At 41.4% G+C, this 24,447-nt stretch overlaps 1 protein-coding gene across 3 annotated transcripts in view; it reads left to right on the forward strand.

Moving 5' to 3' along the window:
- The window catches only part of hdac9b (histone deacetylase 9b), a 39,868-nt gene that overhangs the window by 10,362 nt on the left and 5,059 nt on the right, over positions 1-24,447 (forward strand). The window contains exons 1-8 of one of the 3 annotated variants that reach the window (XM_071468537.1): positions 6,847-7,367; positions 14,545-14,786; positions 15,154-15,322; positions 16,786-16,909; positions 17,039-17,160; positions 22,147-22,278; positions 22,636-22,751; positions 24,186-24,308. In XM_071468537.1, coding sequence (XP_071324638.1) covers positions 7,259-7,367; positions 14,545-14,786; positions 15,154-15,322; positions 16,786-16,909; positions 17,039-17,160; positions 22,147-22,278; positions 22,636-22,751; positions 24,186-24,308 — 1,137 coding nt within the window. In that variant the 5' untranslated portion in view covers positions 6,847-7,258. Of the gene's footprint in view, positions 1-6,846; positions 7,368-14,544; positions 14,787-15,153; positions 15,330-16,783; positions 16,910-17,038; positions 17,161-22,146; positions 22,279-22,635; positions 22,752-24,185; positions 24,309-24,447 lie in introns of those variants that run through there. The other 2 variants (XM_071468536.1, XM_071468538.1) reach the window with 2 other exon arrangements.

Consider the following 24,447-nt stretch of genomic DNA (forward strand, 5'->3'; position numbering starts at 1 on the left):
GGAATCTCCATATTTTGTTGTTCAGGAGGAAACATGCATGTTGTCAGCTTCATTTCATTCTTTGATTTCTCACATGAGGGGCTTGCTTGTACCATCACTAAAAAACAAACAAACAAACAAAAAAAAAAAACAGTTTCACTGACTGCTTTGAGGAGATCACATAGCTGTAACTGTTTTTGTTTCTGTGGTGGTAATAAAAGAGAGAGCCAAAGCTTGTTAGGCCGTGTGTTACTGAAGAGGCTGGGCTGAAAAATCAGTTTGGTTACTGGATCCGAGATGAAAGGCAGAGGTCAGGAACGCTGCAGCCACTCCCAAGCACAGCATGGTGGCATTGCTATGTGAATGTGTGTGTTGGTTTGTCTGTGCATGTATATTTGTTTACAGGGTGAGTGTGTTGATTTGTTTTTCTGCAGTATCCCTGCTCCTTGGACCTGCTGTCAGTGCATTTGCAACATTTTCTACAGCAGAGTCTACTTGCTTTAGCACGGTGTTTGTTGTGTGTCAGAATATTTGTCTTCCTGGTCCTTGGAGTTTGCTATGGAAAGTTCACAGTAATATCTCTAGCATCTCAAGCATTTCTCAGTGTCTACATTTCTTGTTCCTGTTCTTAATCAACCTGCAGGGTGCACTGTTGCTGAAGGATCCACCAGGGGTTTTACCCCATTGGACAATGTCCCACAATTACAAGTCCTGCTGCCTTAGTTACTGCTGCAGGTTCCAGTCTCAGCCAAGCTGATGAAACTTACAAATAGCCCAAATTACTGTAGAGACAAAAAGACTCATTATTACAACCCATGCAATGACACAAACCACAATACAACAAAAACTGGTTGGTGTGGAGAGAGGGAGAGAATGATTCATATTTAGTGAAAAAACAGCATGAGAGTCAATGCTTACTGAACACAAGAATTTCATCCATGACTGAAGCAGCTGTAGCACTACTATTGTTTTCCCACAAAACAAGTGAGATGACCCCTGAACCATTCCTTTGCCTCTCAGGAGACAAAGGAAATAGGGAAGTGTCTGGCTTGTTTAGGTGCTCTCTTAGGAATTGCAAAAGTAGAACATTGTCTTCATGATGTACTCCAGAGCTTGTGTAACACAAACCAGTAACTTCCCCTGCATAAAAATATGGAAGCTCATCAAGGCGAATTTGTAACTTTGGTGGAAGAAATATAGGCTATAGTTATATGAATGTGATGCTGGAATAAGATCCAGAAACTCAAGGTCACCCAAGCAAAGTGTTTAAAAATACATCTGGAGCCCCTCCAGCTTTATGCATATGGAGCAGCCCAGACATTAGCATTGTAACAGAGGTTGTGGGTGCACTGTGGGACATTTCCTGGTATGCATAGCTCTATCTTAATAATCAGAGGAAGAGCTATTTTTCAGAGGCATTGTTGTGTTTTAGACCTTTGCGACACCACAGGAGGAGAGTAATGTGACTGTGCTGTGGTCAAGTAAAGAAGTGTTGGCGTAGGTGGAAGTGGCCTGGACAATAAGCATCAGCCCACCCTTCCCATAGTAAACTCGATTTCCTCTTGAACTTTTTTACATGGACCTTTAAAATCCATGAATGGAGTTTCGCTTGAATCTTTAAAGGTCATTGACAAATCCAAACTGGCACTTGAGCAGAAAACATACCCTGATCCCTTTAAAAGAAAATCTGGAAGTTGCATAAATACTGCCTGTACTTTTTCTGTGACTGAAATAACAATTCTGATATTTTTCCAAACGACTAACTAGACTGATAGAATTTTCTCAAAAACTGTGGTGACTACAAACTATATTTTGTTATCATAAGATAATAGCTCCAAATCACTTGGGATGGGTGATGCTATGATTATCCACTCATAAATAGGGTCGACTAGCAGGATGTGGATTGGAAGGATGCCTCTGAACAGAGAACCTTTGTTTTTATTAATCCCTCGGGGATTTTCTAAGGTCAGCTAAACTTGGCTGGATTCCATCAAAGTCACATGTGTCTGTTTGGGCTAGTGTGTTCGTATGATACTGATGACGCATTTGACTTCTGCAGGCATTTCAGTGATGTAGACATAAGAGCCACTGATGCAATAATTCTGTGGATTCAGGCAGAAGAGTCTGCTGCTTCATGTTCATTGAGTAATAGCTCACCAAAATGCCAGCTGACATTTAGAATGATCTTTCAAAGACTAATCAATGCTAAGCCTTTTGGTGGTAGAATATCGTCAGCGAATCAATAGTTTGTGTTGCTCTGAGAGAAGGTGGTGGGCAAGGGGACAAAGTGGAACATAAAGTAAAGCTTGTCATGATTGAATGTTGGGTGGAAGTTGTACAGCAACAACATGGTCAATTTGATACAAACAGTGGATCAATGGTTTCCAGCCGAGATGAGCACATTGATCAGTAAAAATACTGAGAGCTGCCCTCTGTTTCCAGTGGGCTTTTGTGCTCCACATCTATTTTTAGAAAGCCTATGGCAGCAGATGAAGCCACGGCATCAGGGACCTATTCAAAGTTAGAAAGTAAACTGACCTCAAGGTCAGTGCACAATAATAGGATGCTATGAAATTGTTGTGTTTTTGCCTTTTTGGAACTCTGTTATAGTTCACCCTGTCTCTCACATCTCAGATAGAAGGTTCACAGGAAATGAATGAATGAAGAAGATGAATGATGACAATTTTTTATTTATTTTTTTTACTTTTAAGGATATGTGTTGATTCATCTCTCTCATTGAATTGCACCATCTTTGTCTTTTCCATGTTCATTCTTTAAAGAGACAGAGAGGAACCCATAAAGTTTTGTGGGCTCCATCTAACTGTGTTATTGTTAGCCGCATTGCAAAACTTTGTTGCCAGTGTTTTAAGATTAAGTACTAAACATGACTTCCTTTATATGCTTTTTCATGTTATTTGATCCAACCTGTTAAGTGCATTCTACATCACCCTGAAAGTCCAACAGGAAATACCACAGGATGCCAGACAGAGTAACCCAATAAAAGCAGGAGCGACCTAATCATTAGTGGGGAAACACACTCACATAACACATCCAGATGTAGAGGCTAATTGGATTTTACCATCAAATCAACAGTTGTAGTGCCTTTGTGCTTTTATGAGACTGACCGCAAGGTAAACGGAAAGTGGGCTGTTTGAAGTGACAAAACTTTGCCCGTGGCTTTTAGCAGGTAGAGTGGCTGAGCTTGGTTGCTAACAATGCATGCTATATTCCACATTGTGCCTTGGCTCCACTCCCTAAATTGATCTAGGAAGTCTTCCACAGTTAGCGATGGTGGTGACTCATCGGGGGCTGATGTAAGTAAGATGGCAGGCATTGAAGTAATTGGTGTGGAGAGGTAATTTCCCTCCTGTTCCAGGGCTGCCCTCAGAGATGTGGCGGCCACTAGAGAGAAGAAACCGAGGGGACAGAGTGTGTGTGGGAGGGGGGGCATGATTACGTCAGAAGTTGCTGTTCGTATGCAGCCCCTCTCTTGGGAGGAACATCCCCTCTGACTGGAGGAATAAGCACCTGACAATGATCACATCCGCTGCAGTTCTCCCAGGGTGGCATGATGAAACCCTGCATCCACACGGGCAGGAAGACAAGCAGTAGGTAGGAAGGCAAAGAGCTGGATAAAACTAGTTCAATTAAAACAGATTGTATTAAACGTGTTTATCAATTAAGATCAATTTAGAGCGCTGTGAGATTCACTATTGTGATCAGTTTATTTTACCTCCCCACCCCCTCCTCCAGGCTTTAAAGTTCAGAGAATGCGGAACAACAAAACATGGCTCACTCATTCCCTCCCAAACAGGGATCATCTACTATTAAGCGGAACAAAACATTTTCTAGCCGGATCAAATTAGTTGTAAGGAGCGCTGTTTGTCCACCCCTCATATCTGTTGCAACACTTAAGTTCAGCCCCCTTCCTTCTCCAGTCTGCCTCCCTGCTGGGTTTCATCATGCACAGTGTGTCACAGGGCAGCAGTGCCATGGTGATTAAGCCACAGAACTTTGGGAGTTGATTTGGAACTGGTACAGTAATTGTGGTGAGTTGGCTTATTTGGTAGAAAAAAACAAGTCTCCAGGTTATGACCACAGTTTCTTGAAATAGAACGGAAAAAGCTGAAGTACCATAGCGGGAAGTGTGTCTTTGTTATATTTCTAGTCCCGATAGATCATTTGAAATGACTAAGTTGGAGTAAACAACATAACTGTGATGTGTGTATGGGTGAATGTGTATGTGTGTATGTATGCTGACATCTCTTGGTCTTTAAAATGGGCTATAATGGCCTTTTGTTTAAATTTGGAAAATGCTAGGGGCACTTCACCACTCTGGCCCACTTGTTCTCTCATCTCTAATATTCCCCCACTCCACTCTGGTGTCAAAACATACACACATGCATGTACGCAGGCACTCTCACACAAACACACACAGACACACAGTTTGTGTTTGATACGAGGGAGGTGACAGACAGTCGAGCCCCGGCCCTGGAGAGCAGAGCGGAGTGGCTCTCCAGCAGGGACGCTGACGTTCACACTTAAATGCTTTAATAGGACTAAAGTAGACAAAGGCCGCCAGTGACGCATTAGGAGCTATAATGGGCTTGCCACATTGCAGGTTTACTGGACCCTGCCTATTTCCAATCCCACAATCCCTCATCAGCCCCGGGAAGCTAGTTATAAATAAAAGTGTAGGTTAATTGCTGTTAACATGTCCCAGTGAATGTCTCTCGTTTTTTTGTTTTGTTTAGTTCTTCTTATGGAGCAGTAGGGCAGGCTGATCGAGGGATGTTAATACAATACTCGGAACTAATTCCACTTCCAAGTGCAGGGAAATTAGTTTGTTACTATATGGTTTTGTAAGACTAAATAAACCGCAAATCTATGTATAATGCACACAACATAACTAACAACAACGACAATAAATAAATCAAATCCAGACAAATATTTCAGAGCTTGCTAAATATAGCAGTTTACCCAATAGTTTTGTTGTGCAATAGTGAGAAACCACAGGAACATTGCAAAATATGTGTTGAGCTTTTGATTTCAGGATTTGTTCAAGTGACTGGCATTGTCATGTTATATAAATAGGGATTCCATGGTTATTATAATTGACAACCTTACTTCCTCTTTTGATCAATTATGCCTTAGCCTCTGTTGGGTTCAGCCTACGGGGTCAGAGCTCGCCTGCTCTGGCAGATACTGTGACAGATGGAGCTCTGGGTCTTTAGCCATCATTACCTTGGACCTGAAAGCTTGTTATCTCTCACACTATCTTTTCCAAGTTGAATGCCAAAACTAATTCACAGAGATCAGAAGTTTGCTAAATCTGTTTAATCTGTAAGAAAAAACAATTTCAAAAAGGGGGGAAAAAAGGGAGATTTGTTGATAGTTTGTTCACAATGTTCTGTCACTATTTCGTGAAACAAAATATTATTCTGATTATTTATATAACCAAGACATAAGTATAGAAAAAAATGAATGTATGCAAACCCCTGTTGTCTCTGTTTATAAATAATCAAGTTACACAACTTATATCATACATTAGCCTCAGAGTTGTTTTATGTTTGGGGCTAGCCTGCAAGCTGTGTATTTCCTTCTTGGCATCTTGGTTGCACTGTGATAAAAGGATTGAGGGGTTAAATGTTTGTCCAGCTGAAACAACACAGTAAAACTCCTTCTCTGTGTCTCTGTAGCCCAGTCGTCAGAGCTCAGGACCTAAAAATAGCCGTGCTGGCTCCACGCCCCTGGCTGGGGGACAGGTCAAATTATGAAGGAAGATGAAAAATTTAAAGGCACAGGCTGCTTGGCCGCAAACCCAGCCCTACATCAGTGGTCAGATAGAACATTTGACTTGACTTTTATGGGCTGGAGTCAGATTATATTAACTATGGATCTTGGCCAGTTTGAGATGTAATATTAATTGAAAGAGTCCTACTATGTTGCTATTTGGTGTTTAAAATTCTCTGTTTGAGTTTTTCATATGTATACATATACATATATGTGTACTGTACTGTTTTGTTTGTTGTTTCTCTAATCTGCTGTAAAACAGCATCAAGGGTATTTCAAGGAAATAGGAAGCGTAATCCCAGAGAGGTGTTCTTGACACAGTTTGAGAGGTTTATGTAATTGCGATCATGCTGTTATGGCATCTTACAGTTGGCTTCCTTGGCTAGCTAGCTGAAAGCATGCTTCCTGAGTAGCAGCACTGCCCTGGATACACACTGAACCCCACACACACACTAAGCTGAGCTAATGCATTGAGGTTACACTTAAATGAACACAGTGTTCATTTGGTGTCTCATCTGACTTAACATATCTTGTCAGATTTTACCCAAAAGCCATTGAATTTGTATTAGTTGGTGTTTGTTGAAATTTATCAACATAATTTTTTGTACTATTTGCCAAAGAAAAAAAAAAAAAATTAAATACACTATTTTCATGTTTTGCAAATCACATAAAAGACAGCAGCCATTTTATGCTGCATAGATGTAAAGTTTATATGTGGTCCTTTTAATATATCAAAGCAAAAATGGATCATTCTGCCCATGTACCTGAGAGAACAAAATGAAGACGTAAATAGAGTGAGTGAGAGAGACCGGTTCAACAAATCAGAAAAGAGAGAGATAGAGGAATCAAGCCTCCATCTGCAGAGAGGGAGTCAGGAGACATGCCTTCTGGCAGGAGCTGAAGAAGACAGCTGTGTTTGGTGTGGTATTTTTAAACGCATCAATGCTGCTCCAATCCCCGCGCCTCGCCTGACCTATTTTTAGCCAGGGCTGGCCATTGTTCTATTTCTGTCACCTGTGGGCCACGCAGTTGTTGATTCACATGCAAATGAAGCTTGCTCCCTCCCTGGCTTGCATTACTGCCTCAGCGAGGTGCTCAGTACGTGGTACACGGCTTTCCTAGCAACTCAGCTTTACATTTTTCTCGGGCTCGGCTCAGACAGTTTGCTGAGAGGAGAAAAAGCCACAGACTGGAGAGAAATAGGGAGAGAGGCAGATAAGAAAAAAAAAAAAGAAAAAGAAAAGCTGGACTCTTCTCCTAACACTGTGTTAGTGTTTGGACCAGACTAAGGCAGAGCAGTAGGAGCCTGCAGAGAGTGTGTGCAGTTTGTGTTATTGCTCTACAGTGAGAGCGGTTTCTCGGAGGAGGAGGCAGCGGAAGGGAGAGAGTTGCCTGTTGTGGTGGTCTCTCCCCTGAGTGGCTGAGGGGTGGCTCTTGGTGACAGGAAACACAAGGCTTGCGATGAGACCTGAGCGCTGAGTGGAGTATGCTGCAGACGATTTACGAGGGCGAGTCAAGTTTCTCCACAACAGAAGGGCGCGTTGGACACCAGCAGCTCACCAAGCAGAGCAAGATGCACAACGTGAATAACTCAGGTGATCACACAGCCCGGGTGTTTCTACTCCTCTTGAGGAATCTCAGTTTTTTACCCGTCTTTATTTTTCCCTTCTTTGCATTCCAAACCCTGTCTTTTCCTCTATTGCTAAATCCGTTCCTACTTCTCTGCTATCTTACATCCTCTGTGCCTCTCTCGCACACATTCACTCCGTGCCTCTCTCCCTCTCTCTCACGTACTCTCAACTCTTTGCGCTCAGCTGGTCTCTCATTCTGTGTGAAAAGAGAACTCAAAGCTTCTCAGCACAGCAACGTGGTAGGATCAGGCACTTCTTCCTGAATCAAGGTATTTACTCTTGTGATGACATACGCTGCTTTATGAATTGTCTCTCGGAGGGATTGTTAACCTGTCTTAGGAGATGTCTTGTGATGAGTTGAAAAGTTTCTGTTTATCCTAATATATCCAACATGCATCCACATGAGTGTCTTTCTACTAAAAGGAGGAAATGTGTTAACACTATTCCCATGCTCTCCTTGCCTAAAATGAGTCACTGTGAACATGAAAGGGGTGTTGTGTTTTGCGAGCTTCCATGTCACCGTGCACTTTTCGGGGAACAGGAAAAACTGTGAGAGAAATACTGAGGAAACAACTGAAAGGTTTCTCACAGGATATTTACCACAGACATTGACTGTTCTATTTTTGACCTGGGAATTGAATTGAAGAGTACATGGCTGACATCAGTGTGAGTAACGTCTATTCACTGTATTGACTCAAGATGAGTCACACCTTATTTGCTTTGTTGTTTTTTTTTTAGCAAGTGGCTATTGATAAAATGTGAAAATTATCTCTGGAAATTAGTTTTGAGTTGAAGCATTGTGTTCTGTGAAAACACTGTCATGTGGGCTGTTCAGAAGCATGTGTGCTGACAAAGTGCAGATTGAGTCATGTGAGTGCTAAATTTACTGCAAAATACATTATGACCTATGAGTTGTCACTATATTATCTACAGATAGCCAATAGCCGGGGGGGGGGGGGGGGGGGGGGGGGGGGGGGGGACATACTGTGATGTTGAGTTATTTAAACTAATTGTTAAATGTGTTTAACAGTGACTGTCAGCTCAGTATTGTTGGTGTAAAAGATAAGTTACAAAAACCCACAGCCTGAAGTCTGACTCCAGGCGAACAAAATGGGTGACTGACAACATCCACAGGCAGTGGGCTGAACGTGAGGAGATTTAAAAATAAAACAGGAGGATGACAGGTAGATGACACATTCCATCTCTGTCAATAGAGCAGGTTATTTGACTATCAGGCTACACTGTCTTAGCAGCCTGTGAGCCAAACAACAGATATACCGAGCGCCTGAATTCGGGCTCCTTGCTTATTCTGTGGGTCAGCTATTCTTAGGTGAGTTATTTTCAGCTTATGGCATTAGCCTGCTAAGATTAGGCGTCTGTGCGTTATCATTCCATCTCTGCATGCTCCTGATATAACAGCGGGTTGGAACAGATATTTATAGAAATTTTGACTGTTTAATTTGTTCTTTCCACTATTTAGTAAATCACCTGACAGTGACTAACATTATCTGTCTGTTGTATAAGTTTACGGGGTGTCATGTAAGCGCTGTTAGTAGAGCAGACACTTTCCCCTTAAGACAGCCCCGGGGGGTGGGTTGATTTTTATCAGCGTTTTAGGATATTAGTCTTTTGTTGGTGAAGTGATCCTCATGTCAGCTAAATACATTCTCTGTGAATTGCTTTCCAAAGCAAACTTCTTGACATTTTATATGACACTCTGCTGCTCTGCTGTTTCATTTCAAGTGGAACATGAAAATAAAGGGCATAATGTTTTGATTAGTGCCAGTAACATCAAAGTTCTGACAGAAGCAGCCCTCAGATGGGCTCTCCAACAAGGGAAAACTAATTAGTTCCCCCTGAGTGCAAAATATCATGTAAAATATCATGCAAGCTCCCTTCAATAGGGACCTTTCAGACAGTAACAATGCTGCACCTTTCAAGTCCTCTTGTCTGTATCCTGTATCTATTCACCGTCTGTGTTTCAAGTGCTCACTGCTAGAGAGCCCGTGCAAAATAATACAAAAGAATACTGGATTTTGTTTTAGTATCACCTAACAATTGCTCATTATGAGAATGAAGTAACTTATTTAAAACCATTATTATTAATAAAGTGAGGAGCATGCTGAACAAAAAGCCCAAATGAAAATGCATAGTAGTTTTTACATTTTTTTTTTCTCTGTTTCTTAATAGGCATGTTGTAGCAGCAGCTTGTGTTGTGTCAGTAGTGTTTTCTCAGTAATGCTAAGGGGAGGCTTTTCCTCTGGCTGGAGGGATTGGTGTTGACTCTTGCTGATTGATTTATCAGGAATTGTATTGATTGCAAGATCTAGTGCCAGTGCTTTCCACAGAGTATTGGATGATGATAAAAAGTCATGACAGAGGGACACATATACTTTCCTGTGTTTCCTCAGTTGTTTTTTTGCTTGGATAGGAATTTAACATTTGTTGTTTTGTGTGTTGTTGTTTTGTGAGACAGTCTGGCATAATGGCAGGTCAGGTAATGACTGGAGCCCTGGCTCCCCTCAGTGAAAGACTCGTGGTGGTTCAGCTCAGCTCTCTTTGTTAGCAGATAGCCTGCAAGCCGCAGCTCTGGCTTAACTGCAAGGACGAGCCTGAGTCTTAAAAATAAGACCTGTTTCCTGCTTTAGACATGCCAGCTGCTCAAAATAACAAGGCACTTAATGAGAGATCCAGCACCACATTGCAGTCCGAAGCATCAGCTTATTTTTGCCCTCAAACATCTTCTGTATCTCTGGTACTATTTATACCGTCAGACAGGGAATTTAGATCAGCAGCCATCTGTATTGCACACTAAATGCTCGCAACATACATGTTTATTGTGTAAATGCAAAGTGTGCATTATGTTTACTCACAACTGGCTAATCAGTAATGAAATATACACTAAAAATGGTGATCTGTGGTTAGTGTCATGTTGGGTTAAGATGCTCTGAACACCTATCCTTTAGACACACTGAACGCTGATGGAGCAACGGGTTCCCCGGGACTTAAGACTTCACTATAACAGCTTCACTTTAAATTGTGGTGATGTTTTGGGCGTCACACTCATCTTAATTCGTTCAAGCTAAAAAGCAGTCATGAGATAAAAAGGCAGGCAACCTGTAGCCATATCTAACACAGTATTTGCATACATTTTAAAACTGTCTGGGCCTAATGAAAAGGTAGATCAGTTTATTTGTAATATGACAATTGAAAAAATGTGACAACAAGATTGGTATCAAGTATGGAATTAATTCAGAACTTTCCAGGGAAACATTTGTTCTCACAGTACATGTGTGCTAATACTGAATACAACTCCTCGAAGCCTAAATGCCTGATTAAACAGTCATGTTAATAGATTTTACTTATAGTTTTAATAGATTCTCTAAACCCATGTTCTGTGTGTTAGAGCATTCAAGTTGTTTTTCTCTTTTATGATGAAATCTGAATATTATTACCCTTATTCAGTGACACCAGGAGGTCCCTCTAGGTGTGACCTAACTTGTTAAGGTTTAAGAATAGCTGCACCATTTATATTCAGCAGTATAATGTTTACAATCTTAATATCTCCTCTCTCACGTTAGTTGTCAGTTTAAGTGCTACTGGGATAAAAAAAAAAAAAGATTGCCTTGAAATGTCAAGGTGTTCTTAAATCCAAAATGAGTCTGCATGATGACTTATGTTAATAATGTTTTAATATAAGTATCACATGTAATGCCACTACTGATGTGCATCTATCTCCCTTCAGGGTGGGAAGACTGCTAATGTGGTCTTGGATAAAAAAAAGAAGACAGCCATCCAACATCTCAAATTAAGGCTGTGATTGTCACTCTAACCACCACCAAGGCTAATGAGAGGCAGATTGCTTATAGAAATAAACACTTTGGGGACACTGGCGGTGCGATGCTGCAGTGGGAGCGTGGTCACAGGCCATGAGTCACCCAATCCCCCCTTGGCTGGCTCTCCACAGGGAGGAATTTAAGCATGGGGCAGGCTGCTTGTCGCACCCTTGTGCTAAAAACAAATTTGGGACCTGTCATTCATAAATCTCTTGTTTACCAGTGCCTAGAGACACTTCTGTGCACTTTCCACCAATCAGGAGACACCTCACTTTCACCTGGAATAAAGCATTCATATGAAGGGTCATGATCTCCAGTGGCACTATAGGAACACTGAACCAGAGGTGGCAGGCTCCTCTTTGTGAGTGATCATTTCAGAAGTATAAATGCAACACTGCGCTTTTATTTTTGCCCGTGTTAAATTGAGCAGGCGGCCTCACAACTGTGACAGTCTTTCGCACATTGTCTATATTAAGACCCTGCTCAGAAAAGCATTTATATTTAGCCCTAGTTACTGGTGGTTCCGTATTCTCCTCTGCTTGGGAGTATTTTTGTAACACAGAAACAGTAGATTTTAGTTTCGGGTAGTTTCATGGTACATTTGACTTAAATGTATCACCTGAAAATTTATAGCAGTGGATGGGAATAATGTATTCTGTGGTTGAGTAAAGTACATAGACAGAGGCATATTTTGACCTTTTCTCCGTGTTTCAATCAGCATGGAGAATAATGTCAATCCTGAAGAAGTGAAGTTGTAAATTATACATTAGGCAGCGGCTTCAGCAGAGCTCGAACAATGCCTATCTACCTTTAGGACCTTGTTATGTTCCCTCCTTCCATCCAGCATTATTCTTGCCGACACAGTGGACGGAGAGTGGACAAGAATAGATCAGGCACATGAGGCTGTTGTGGTTTCCTCAAGGGCCATTTCATACAGCCTTGGTTATCAAAGGTGGCTTAAGCTTTCACACTCCTCCTCCTCCTCCTCCTCCTCCTCCTCCTCCTCCTCCACCCTCTTCACATTCTGTTAAACCACTGTCTGAGGTTTTTCTGATGGAGGCTCAGCTTGATGTGCTGATCAAAGTGGAGATCCTTAATGCCAGTCACAGTGAGGGTACAGAATGAAATATGAGATTAATTAGATATCACAGTGGTGAATTATCCCAGGCAGCAGGTGTTTTTGTTACTATATTTAGGTCCATTAGGCAAAAAGTAGCACTAAGGCTTGTCTGAGCCCTTCAGTGGTTCACAGGTTCACGGCTACCCCTGGAACAGCGCCTGCTACAAAAGAGCCCTTTGTCAAGTACTTACAAGCTAAGATTAATATTCCCTGTCAGGAGAAAAGAAGTCTGTTCTACAGGTGCCTGTTCTCTCTGCCTGCCGAGCCGTTGTCCTCCTCTGTCATTTGATTGGAGCTGTTTTTAGAACATAGAGAGAAAAATTACAGCACGGGAGTCCCCTCTAGCTGTCTTCACTCTTTGAACATGTTTTAAGACAACTTATCGCTTTATCACTTAGCCACTGAATCTCTACAGAGAGAACGTGTGTGTTTTGGAGGGTTTTGTAACGCTTTCTCTCTGCCTCTCTCTGCTGGGGACTCCTTTCTTATATAAGAGCTGAAAAGCTGATATAATAGTCAACATGTCACATTGCCACTGTAGGCAAGAGATGACATGCAGTGAGACTCGATATCTGCAGGATGGGGAGACGTAATTACGTCGCCAGCGTTGCCATGGCAGCGGCAAGTTAGGGTGGTGGATACTAGGGTGTGGGGGTTGTTACAGACCAGGATTGCGCCACTTGCTTTTATGTTTCTATTTATAATCATCACCGCGGCATACACATGGAATGGTGGCAATGAAAAACAGACTACATGACAAAACGGGCGCCAGTGAGCATCAGTGAACAGGAGGGCACTGCTTCTTAATTGATGGCTACTGTAGACTGAAGCTGCTTCTTTTGGCAGGTTTAAACTCCTTTTTATTGGTATTTTATTGTAGTTTATGAGGATAAATGCATGACAGGACCCACACAAGATTATTTATGTGAACATATAAAGTGTAAGGTGTCACTTTTCTCTCATGCTTCCAAAGAACAGGTGGTGTAGAAACATTGCCTGTGTTTGTTCTCTTAAATGTGACCCTTGAGAAGATTAAGGCAATGAATGCACTCAATAAATCTCCCGCCAGCCACTGGAATTTTAAGTAGGTTTGAATATTTCTCTGGTCTCTGCTCAAAATGGATGAGACATTATACAGTCTGGACAATGCTTATCCTTCCTTGAATGTCATACCATGATCAGCATAACTAACATATCATTTTTTATCAAGAATTGGACATTTTTATTTAATCACTGGCCAAATATATTGTAGGCCTAAATACCTTATTTAATATCTAAAATTGGTTCAAAGATTCGATTCTGGGAAAAAAAAAAGCTCACTCAAGCCAGCTGATAAATTCAGCTGGATACAGAAGTGTGGATTAGTGTGGAACAAAAACATAAATAGGATAAAGAAAAATATTGTGCAATTACTAATCATCCTCTATGGAATAGAGTGATGAAGTAGCCCTGTCTCCTATGTTCTTAAATGGAAATCGATTTTCTCTGTGGAACAGGCTATATATAGAGCTTGGAGACCAAAGGGATGCCCTCGCACTTTGTATCTGGCAATTACTTGTAATGGAGGTAGTTGTCAAAGACAAAGGCAGCTCTTACCAGTGCAGCATCTGCACTCAAGAACAGAGATGGAAACATAACAGTATCATGAATTCACAAACACATCCGGTTCGCAAACAACTTAGCCTTAAATCATTGATGTTAAGAAGAGATATCTGCATGATGTTCTTGTAGAGACAGAGAGAAGGACTCCCTTTATTTATTTATCAAGCTGTGGAAAGATAGGATTTATGTAAATACTTGAATGACCGCTTCAACATTTCGTGCCAAGTGTCCATTGACTCTGTTATACAGCCACTCCCAGTGGACTCTACACTGACAGATGTGATCTTGTGTTTGTTATAGAAACTATTATAATTGCAGGTTTCTGAGGGGAGAGAAAGATGTGCTCCTTATTTCTTGGCCTTCTTTTACTCCCCCCCTTCATTCTTTATTTTTTCACTTTTAAAACTAAGCTTCTCTTTTAGAAACCTAATTTTCCTGTTCATCCTAACTCCTAAGAAATGTCCAGATATACTATACACCTCTGGTTGCCTGATTGTAATTTATAAAGGTAAAGGTACAATTAGGGACTGACAAATCTCTTTTTCTCTTTTATTTTCTTGCTCTTCTCCTCTGCGGTCCTCAGTGGACATTAAGCCAGACGTGTCGTTAGTTGTGGAGCCCTTATCTCCTTTGGACCTGCGCACAGACCTGAGGATGCTGGGGCCAGGCTCGGACCCGGGACTGTGGGAGAGGCAGCTGCAGCAGGAGCTGCTCCTCATTCAGAAGCAGCAACAGATCCAGAAGCAGCTACTAATCAGCGAGTTCCAGAAGCAGCATGAGAAGTTGACCCGTCAGCACCAGGCTCAGCTCCAGGAGCACCTCAAGGTCAGTACTGCACCGAACAGTTGCATAGAGGGCCGCACAGCAGCGCACACAATGGCACAACACAGCACCTCACTGTACAAAACAGCAGAGCACAACACAGCATGGCACAGTGCAGATCAGTAGAAAACATTATAGCTCAGGACAACATTACAGAGCACAGAAAAGAAGAAAACAACTCAGCAGAGCAAGGCAGGGTGTTGAGCAATACATCACAGCACAGCATGAGTTTTGTTTTTACAGACGAGCACAGAATAGTCCATCATAGCCAAATAGATACCGCAGAAGTTCATACAAGCCACTCTTGTTTTAAAAATATTTTCGTCAGCGTGCTCTCCTCATGCTGACTTGAGGCCTGCGTCTTTCTCAGCTCCAGCAGGAGCTTCAGGCCATGAAACAGCAGCAGGAACTTGCAGAGAAGGAGCGTCGTCTGGAGCAGCAGCAGCAGCAGAACCAGCAGGAGAAGGAGCAGGAGAGGCTTCGGCGAGAGCAGCATGTTTCCAGCCTGAGCCTCAGGGGCAAGGAGCGCTCCAGAGAGAGTAAGAGCTCGACACCGCCATCATCACCATCTCTTTACCATCAGGGGTGGAATTAGTGATTTTGAGGAGCCTCAGGCAAAAGCAAGCATGAGGCCCTGAAATCTTAACCCTCAACCTTTTCAATCATTTTTTAATGCATTACCTTAGAGTGGGGCCTAAGCAAAATATGCATGTAACAGCTGGATAGGAATGGTTTCCTGTAGCTGAATGCTGCACTGACTGAGAAAATAATCATGCAGAGCTATGTGCATGTTCTGTTATCATCATTATTATGATTTTCTAATATTCAGCTATCTTTTTGCTATGAAAATCAATAGGCATGGCAGCTGCTTCGGCTCTTTGAGCTTGATGGCATGGACATGCTCCCAAAAAACAAAAACAAAAAAAGACTGATATAACATTTGACAGTTTTTATTTTCCCTTTTTATTTTCTCTTGCAGCAACCAGTATTGAAGCAAAGATAATAGCCTTTGCGTTGTGTGTTAGGATTGCAGTCATGGTCCACTAAAGCCTCTGTAGGCACATTAGCCATGATTCAGCCATGAAATTATATTGTACTGTGATTAAAAAAGGGGTGTTTTTAATTTCTGCATTTATTTGCCATCTGGCAGCCACCTTTTCTCACTGACCACTCACAATTGGATCATATTCAGCAGTATGGCTGTGAGTTTAAAAATTCATGTATAAGTAGATCGTTATCACAGTATGAGTGTATGAGGAGAATGTAATAACCATTCATATGAAATTTTCTGCTTTTATGTCTCTTCCTGTTGGAGACAAGACTCGTCAATATTATATCTAACTGTCCTGGAGGATGTCTGGGAACAAAGCAAATTACAAACTTGAAATTAACTTTATTCATCAGATAAGGAAAATATCCAACACTATGAGGATGATGATTACGACATGGTACTTAACCAGTACATACCCCTGATGACATAAGTTTGGCCATTGACATTAAGGCTTAGAATTTTGGGGAACATAGCTCTCAATAGCATGATGAAAATAGCTTTAGATATAATGTTTCATATCTGTTTTTACCTTATAGCTAATAATAGACTAGATTTATGACTTTGTCAGGTCAGGTAATTTGAAACTTTGCCCTGCAACTGTAACCCTCCAATGGGAAAGAACATCCCTCGGCAGTATCACTTCAGCAGCTTGAAACTAATATAGTGCTCTTAGACCACTAGGGGGAGATCTCCCTACATAAGTTGTGGGTGCTTGGGAAGACGGAGCAAACTGAATCAGAAGAGATTATACAGATTAAAAAATGAATTTTGGTAATTCAGGACAGTTTTGAATTCAAGCAGTAAGTTAAATGTGATATAGGAACACACATGAGGAAAGTTACAGTAGGAGTAAAGTTAGATTTTTTTGGTATTATCTGGGCAATAATATATCACAAGTCATAGCCCTAGGGTGACCCCAATCCCTTTGGTTCTGTCTTGTTGGTCTCACAGGTGCAGTGGCTAGTACCGAGGTGAAGCAGAAACTCCAAGAGTTTCTGTTGAGTAAATCAGCCAAGGACCCTGCCAGTAATGGAGCCAGTCATTCTTTCATCCACCACCCGAAACTCTGGTACACGTAAGTGCTTTCTGTTGTTTTGGAATGAGATTAAAACACAAATGCTACATTTAAATCACATGACAACATAGTTAATGTCATAATATCATATCCTTCTCTCACTAATTTAGTGTTATTTTGTGCGATCAGGTCTTCTCACCACACATCACTGGACCAAAGCTCTCCACCTCTTGGCGGCACATCCCCCACCTGCCACTATACTCTCCCATCACCCATAGAGAGCAAGGATGACTTCCCCTTGAGGAAGACAGGTTTGTTAATTTGCACACACACACAGACACACACACAGCGCAGACATAAAAATGCAAATACACATACACATACACAACATGCATAAATAAATCTGCAAGTGAAAAGATATCACTGTGAGTGATTTAGATGTTGCCTTGTATTTTTAATTTTACATTTACTACACTGGCTTGTTAATACAGTGAGAGTCTTTCTGACCCTTGTCAATCAAAAGGTCGATGTACCCAGTGAGTATTTCCTGAGGTTGCTGATGACCTCCTAATGACATCAGTTAGGCTCATTATGACCCCCGCCCCCTCCTCATTCCTCCAGGACTCAACACAAAACTTTCACAAGAGGTGACACATGCCAGGAAAGTAGCTTAAACCTTCCTTGTTCCTATGTGGATTATTCTAAAACATACCAGCAAAACACAGGCAACAATACACTTTAATTGCATGTTTTCACTTCACAAGTTAAAATTTTAATTACTGTTATTTGTACTGAAATTACCTTGCCATTATTTAAAAGGAACCACATTTCTCCCTATGTTAGAATAATAAACCAAGTTCCAAGGCCTCTTTTAGTGATAAATGAGAGAATTAAAGCCGATTAATTTCTCCTGAGTTATAGGCTTTAAAAACTGTTTTGAAAAGACGCAGGTTTCCACCAGAAAGGCAGCTCAGGTTTGTTGGTTTAAAGTTTGAGGAACCCTTTGGGGATTGCTGTGTAAATAAGAATAATTCCTGCCTTTCATGGCTTGCACGAGTACAAGTGCTCGCCAAGCTAAAAACTTCATAATTCGGCAATGAGGTCACCAAATTACATTATGTTCTTTTCCCTTCTGTGTCTCTTTTAATTACATTGGAAAACAATTATACTTGTTGAGTTTTTTAACTAAAGGCCTGTCATGTTGCATGTATACACAATTTAGAGATCAGGCAAAGGAATTATATCTTGTAAAATAAAGTAAATGCATGGTGAGGATAAATATTAGAGAGGTAAATGACAGCTTTGAGAGCTTTTATTTATTGTAATCTCTTTGAATCATACCATCATCAGAACAGAGAAATGCCTCTTCTAAATATATAATTACATCTCTGAGACATGCCTTTAGACCCACAAGGTGAGGAGTTGCCATTACCGTTTATGGTAGCATTGTTTGCCTCTCAATGTGAAAACAGAAAGGCAGGTTTAAACAAATCACTGGACAGATAGAATTTCAGTCTCGCTGCTGCTCACATGTGACATTTTCATCCATTCATTTGTGGTTAAATCCTCTCCCCTCTCCCCATGTCTGTGCACTGATAAAACTATTTCTTGCTCTTTGGATTCCTGAATCTATATGTGGTCATTTCCTGCTCAGGCCTTCCTCCCCCACTTCCTGTCTGTCTTCATTAAAGTCCTCTGAGGGCTTGGCACGCGAGGGGGAGACACAAAGGTGGTGTTGTTCCTCAAGCCACTGGCCGTCACCGATCGCTGATTGGCAGGTGTTGTTGAGTTAGGACTGGCACGGGCAGGATGAACCTCAACGAGACTGTTTGTTTTAGCAAAGATAGCTCTCTCAAAACAAAGTGGGAATGACTCGAATGCTCCACGTTAGACTCCCACTGTTTCATTTGGCCAGAGGGCAAAGAATCATCTTTTCTGGTTGAGTTTGAGGTTCACACTGAGGTTTATGATGTGCATCTCATATGGACCAGTTATGAAATTTATATTTCAGTGGACAGCTTATGAAATGTTAGTTATATTTTAGTAATCTTAATGTATTTACATTCTTTGTCCTTGAAATAGGAATTAATGAGTACACGTTTTTCTTGTCCCACTTGCTATGTTTCTGAAAAACCTTTGTGACAATTCAGCTTCAATCCATGTTAAACACATTATTTAGTATGTACAAGTAGAGGATGATATTGTTGCATCACAAAAGGTACAACAGACAAATATATAAACTGAACAGATGACAGTTTCAACTATGAACCAGTACAGGAAATACCCCACTAAAGAAACAATATGCACTTTGATCGCTACTGTTAACAGTGAAATCATCCTTAAAAACACAGAACAGCTGTGACAGCCTTGATTTCATTTCCCTCCCCCAAAAAATCGTATGAAGAATTTCACATGGTTAACTTGTTTACTCATATATATGCTCTTTGTTTCACTTCCAGCAACTAGAATAGACTGGACTGAGGGCACGTCGTAGTTTGTGCCAAGAATAGTTGCAGCTTAGCAGTAAGAAGTGCAACACCCTCTCTGGTCATGACCCAGTTACCAAATGTGTGCATTCAGCAGGTGCAGGCAAGATTTTCAAAAATAATCCTACAAAAGTAAAACTGTAAAGCCCAAAGCATATCAAAGTAAAGTTTGAGTGTAAACTCCCTATATTAAGAATATAATAAGATAAGAGCTGAACTTGCTGATCTTCAGACAAAGAATATAGACACTGAGGAACTGTAACTTAGATTTGGTTAAAAGTTTTACATTGTAATGTTAAAGGAACAGCAACCAGCAAGCATTAATTCATCCATTTCTGTCTCAGTTTACGTAAGAATATCAGGCAAAATGCACAGCAGGCCTCCTTATGCACAGAACACACACCTCAGCTTTCCACACAGCCATCTGTCCAGGTCCAGGCTCTAATGGACACAGACACTCACAGTGGCAGCAGAGGTAAAATTCTGATTAAGTGGAGATAACATAGCACACACCACCTGCCCTGCAGCACCACTTTTAAATGTAATAAGGTGATTGATTTATGGCTGTGGTATATTGCAGACATTATACCTCAGTTGTTTTTGTTAACTGAGAAGTCGGAGCAGAAGTGACCCAGGTGTGGAGTGTATATGCCCTGCCGCTGCCATCATTGCCTCCTGTTGCACAGTGCACCAGGGCATTTTTTCCATGGAGACCAGTGCGAAAGTGTTTGTTCCTGTGCTGCTGTCTGGCGTTCCCGTGGCGACCAATTGGGATGCGTAGCTTGGTGGCAGCAGTGTGTAAAAATAGAAAGCAATCAAGGCAGCAGGGCGTGAAGCAGATTCATACGACTCCCAACAGCGTTTTCTCTCCATTTATCTCTCCTGCCTTCTTTCTTCCTCCCTCGCTCTCTTTCATTCTACCTCACACCCACAGGATTAGAGGTCTGTGCCACGTATTAGGGAAGAGGGTTTTGCTGCTTTTGACAAAAGCCAGAAATAGCAGCATCTGGCCCACTCTCCTAGCTGTGCCCCCATCAGTGCTCCCTCTCCTCCTCCCTGCAGTGCGCCCACGTCATAACCCCACTTCCGTATGTATAGCTGTATGTTGTACACATTGCAAAAGACCTATTAAATTATTGATTGGAACTAAATAATTGAAACAGGTCGGCTATTGTGTAACAGAGGGTTTACATAACTTCAATACAGCTTTGTGCTCTGGCTTTCATACAAAGACCAGCTTATCTATTCTGCTTGTTTATTTGAGTGTGTAATGCTAGCTGTGGGATTCCATATCCAAAGGGCTGATGGGAAGTCCATATGAGATGTGCTGACCTAGTGAGTCACTGTCACTGTGACTAGACAGGAGCACGATTCAACAGTCAGACACAAAAGCATTTGCTTGCATTCATATAAGTGGTTATTAAAATATTCACAGTTAAATCCTTGACTTGATTCAACCTCCAGGTTTTGTTAAAGTCATTATGTAATTTTATACAATTCAATTTTTTTAAATATAATTTCATGTAATTTATTCCCTTGTCACATCTGTGCCATATATATACTTTTTTAGATTTTTTTGGTTCTTTTAGAGTAGTGTTTTTGGGCTAATTAGCAATATTATCTTTTTATTATCAGAAATTGGCAGGGCTGCACATGTAGGGTCATGTCCTCAATTATTTTTAAATGCCATTTTAGTTAGTCATTAAAGTTATTAAATTTTATCACCAAATAAAGGCAAAATAAAGAACACAATAATCCTCATGCTGCACAAAACTTTAACCCTGCTGAGTTCCTGCTTATTCCTTTGGTGGTTACACTTGTGTGTTGGTCCTTTAGAAAATGGCATAGGCAAATAAAATTCCGTGTCATCAAACTTGATTTGGTGCTTCAGGGATGGTAATCATCTGCTGTGTGTAACAGTGTTAATGTGTTGCAGGGTGTTCCTGGAAAGGACTCGGTGAATCTATCCTGGTTAAATAAGGATTCAAAAATGATTAAATCATCTAAAGTGAGAAAAAAATGCCAATATTTGTCGTTAAATCCATCATTAATACCAGCTGAAAAGTATAAAAGTAATATGTCCATTGTGAAGAATATTACGTCAGATTTTCTGTCAACACTGATGGACTGGATTTGCAAGTTTGGATCAGTTCAGGCCAGGCTGTGTGTGAGTGTGTGTGACGTAGGAGTAGTGCGTTCGGACTGTGTATTCGGGTATCTCTGTTTTGCATTAGGAAGAGGGGGAGTGGGGAGAGCCTGAAACATCTGCCATGTTTTTGTGTTAGTTTAACTGTTGCTACTGTATCAGACTGTGGTCACCAGGGCGGCAGGTAGCGGACTATTTCACTTAGAGCCTGTGTGTTGCTCAACCTAATTTAGTCCAGATGAGGTGGAAATGGGCCCAATCCTGACTCATTTAATTTATCTGAAACCTGCTCTGAATTTCACTGAAACTGAAATTGCTTCACGTCAAAGCGTGACAACATTGCTTATTTTTTTATTGATTTATAGTCATTTTATTCTCTTTTAGTTTCCTCTTATTTTAAGACGTTACTGTTTTCTTTGATAAAGTCCATTTCATTCGGGCTGTATGAAAGCATACTGTTTGACTGTATAAAGAATAGCCACAGTACACTCACATGATAGTATAATTTATCTCCATGTGAAATGTACAGTCCAAGATTACTTTCCCATTCATGGGAAAGTGGTCTCAGATTTTTGGACCCCACTGTATCTGCAAATACTGTGAATTGAGACTTACAGAAAAGACTTACAGACTTACAGAAAAAATATCTGTCCCTTATGTTTTAGCCTCTGAGCCTAACCTGAAGGTACGATCCAGACTGAAGCAGAAGGTCGCAGAGAGGAGAAGCAGTCCAATGCTAAAGAGAAGAGATGGAAACATCATGACTCCTTATAAGAAGAGGGCCCTGGAGCTAATGGGTGAGTAGTTATAGCTTACACTTTTTATTTTTTTATAGTATTTTTCCTGCAAAAATGTGCTGAAAATTTGTCTGCATTATTTTATCAGGTCTTTAAAATGTTCTCTGAAAACAATACAAGCCTATATCCTAGTGTTATAATTACAGAGCTGGACAATAATGAGCAGTTTTACAATGCAGTAGCATATAATGGTCATTACACTTCAGTGTTGAGAAGGACCATTGTAATCAGGCAGCCATGACCATACACATTAAAGTGTTGTGAGGCTGCAGCTGTTATACCAAGCCTCTGTGTGTGTGTGTTGAGTGTAGAGAGTGAGCATGCATACTATGCGTCTAACTCCTTGATGTTTCCTAGACTCTACACCCACTAACAGTGCCCCTGGCTCCGGCCCCAGCTCTCCCATAGGGGCCTCGAGTGCCTTGGGGGCTGAAAATGGACCCTCCTCTCTGCCTACTACCACAAAAACTGAGGTATGTTCATAAACACTCTGAATGATTTGCACTTCTGATGTTGTGCTGCATGGAGATCACGTGCATATCAAAACTATACTTTTATGTCAGGGCACTAAATGCCTGTGTGCCCTTTTGCTTGCAGCTATAAAAACAGCCAGTTGTCCTCTGTCTGTTACACTCCAATGAAAATGGCTCCCCACACTGACATTAAAGAGGCACAGCTTGACCCACATGTCATGATTAAAAATAAAAAAATAAATAGACACTATTAGTGTTAAAATTCTGAACACAGCCATTGCAAAAACAACAGAAGAAATTAAAATGCTGCACATTTTTCTATCCAACACTTTTTTTTCCAGATGTGCTGTACAATCAGTTTTATGTTTTGAAAAAAAAAAGCCATCTTTGGTTTGGCTGTAAGGTTGCTGTTGGCTTGTAATGGTGTTTCTGTCGCTGGCCTGGCTACATGCCTGTACTGAGTTGTTCTGAGGCGTTTCCCAATAGATTCATGGTGGAGTTACTGACCAGAGCTCCCCTTGGACCGAGCTCACAAAGCAGACCATTATAGAGGGTGGCAGATATGACACATCTCTGAACAATCTTAACAGAACAGCTGTGTTTTTCTTAACCATCGCTGTTTACTCTCCCAGGGACCTCCAGCGACACAGAGAACGGAGAGACGCCCTGACATCGGGCCGAAGGTTGGGGCTTAGGGAGACAGACGAACTGTGGAGTTTAATTGATATCCCAGGCACTAGTAGCCAAAGACACCCACATGCTAACAACATAAACACACAGGATTGCTATTGTATCAGCTCAAGCTGTGGCTCTCATGGAAGTCATTGGTGGACTGTGGGGCTGTCTGTAGACCTCATGCCTGTTGCAAAAGCAAGGCGTGTTTGTGCACCGTTACATTAGGTATCCTTTTTCACAGGGAACGGGTCCCTCGGGTCAAATATCGGCCGGATATCCACATACAGGTCACTGAGTACTGGTAGGGGTTGGAAGGATAAACATGGCTGTTCCAAAACCACATGCTGGTCCACTGCTCTGCTGGGTACAGGAAGTATGCCCCAATGCTGATGTTCTCTGAGAGAGTAGCCTGAGGGTGGGGACCGGGGAGTAAGAAAAGGCAGCAGGCAGGATTTTGGACTGAAGAAGCAAGGGTGGAGTGGTAGATTTAGAGGTTTGCAATGTTTTATAATAATGTATCATCCTCACTGGTGCCATTCTGTGAAGCTCCAGGGAACTCTTGCTGCCTGCCACACCTTTATATCATCCATCATAAAAAGTCATACCTTTCCGTTTGCAGCATGGAGGGCTGTTGCTCATCATAGAGCATTAAGGTTTATGCCACTGCACATGTTGCCTTTTGAAATTGTCCATTGTGGGATTTCTAAATCTGTCACCTCCTCCTAAATCTCTCTGTCTTTTGCTGTGTGTTTGATGTAGAGATGGCCTTCACAGCCAAGATTATTCCGACCTGAGGGCTCCGTGTCCATGCTGAGCTTATACACATCTCCCTCCTTACCCAACATCTCCTTGGGGCTCTCAACTGCATCTTCACCTATTAGTGTGAGTACAATTTTTACAGACATTCTTAACCCATATATTTTACATGAAATCTCACAAAATACACAGGTTTAATCGTTCAGTGATGGTAAACTTTTCAAACCAGTCTGTAAACTGCAAAACCTGCCATCAGTGGTTGTCT

This window comes from Trachinotus anak, unplaced genomic scaffold (assembly GCF_046630095.1).
Source record: "Trachinotus anak isolate AG129_WGS33_773 ecotype Australia unplaced genomic scaffold, CSIRO_AGI_Tana_v1 ptg000032l, whole genome shotgun sequence".
Taxonomy (NCBI): domain Eukaryota; kingdom Metazoa; phylum Chordata; class Actinopteri; order Carangiformes; family Carangidae; genus Trachinotus; species Trachinotus anak.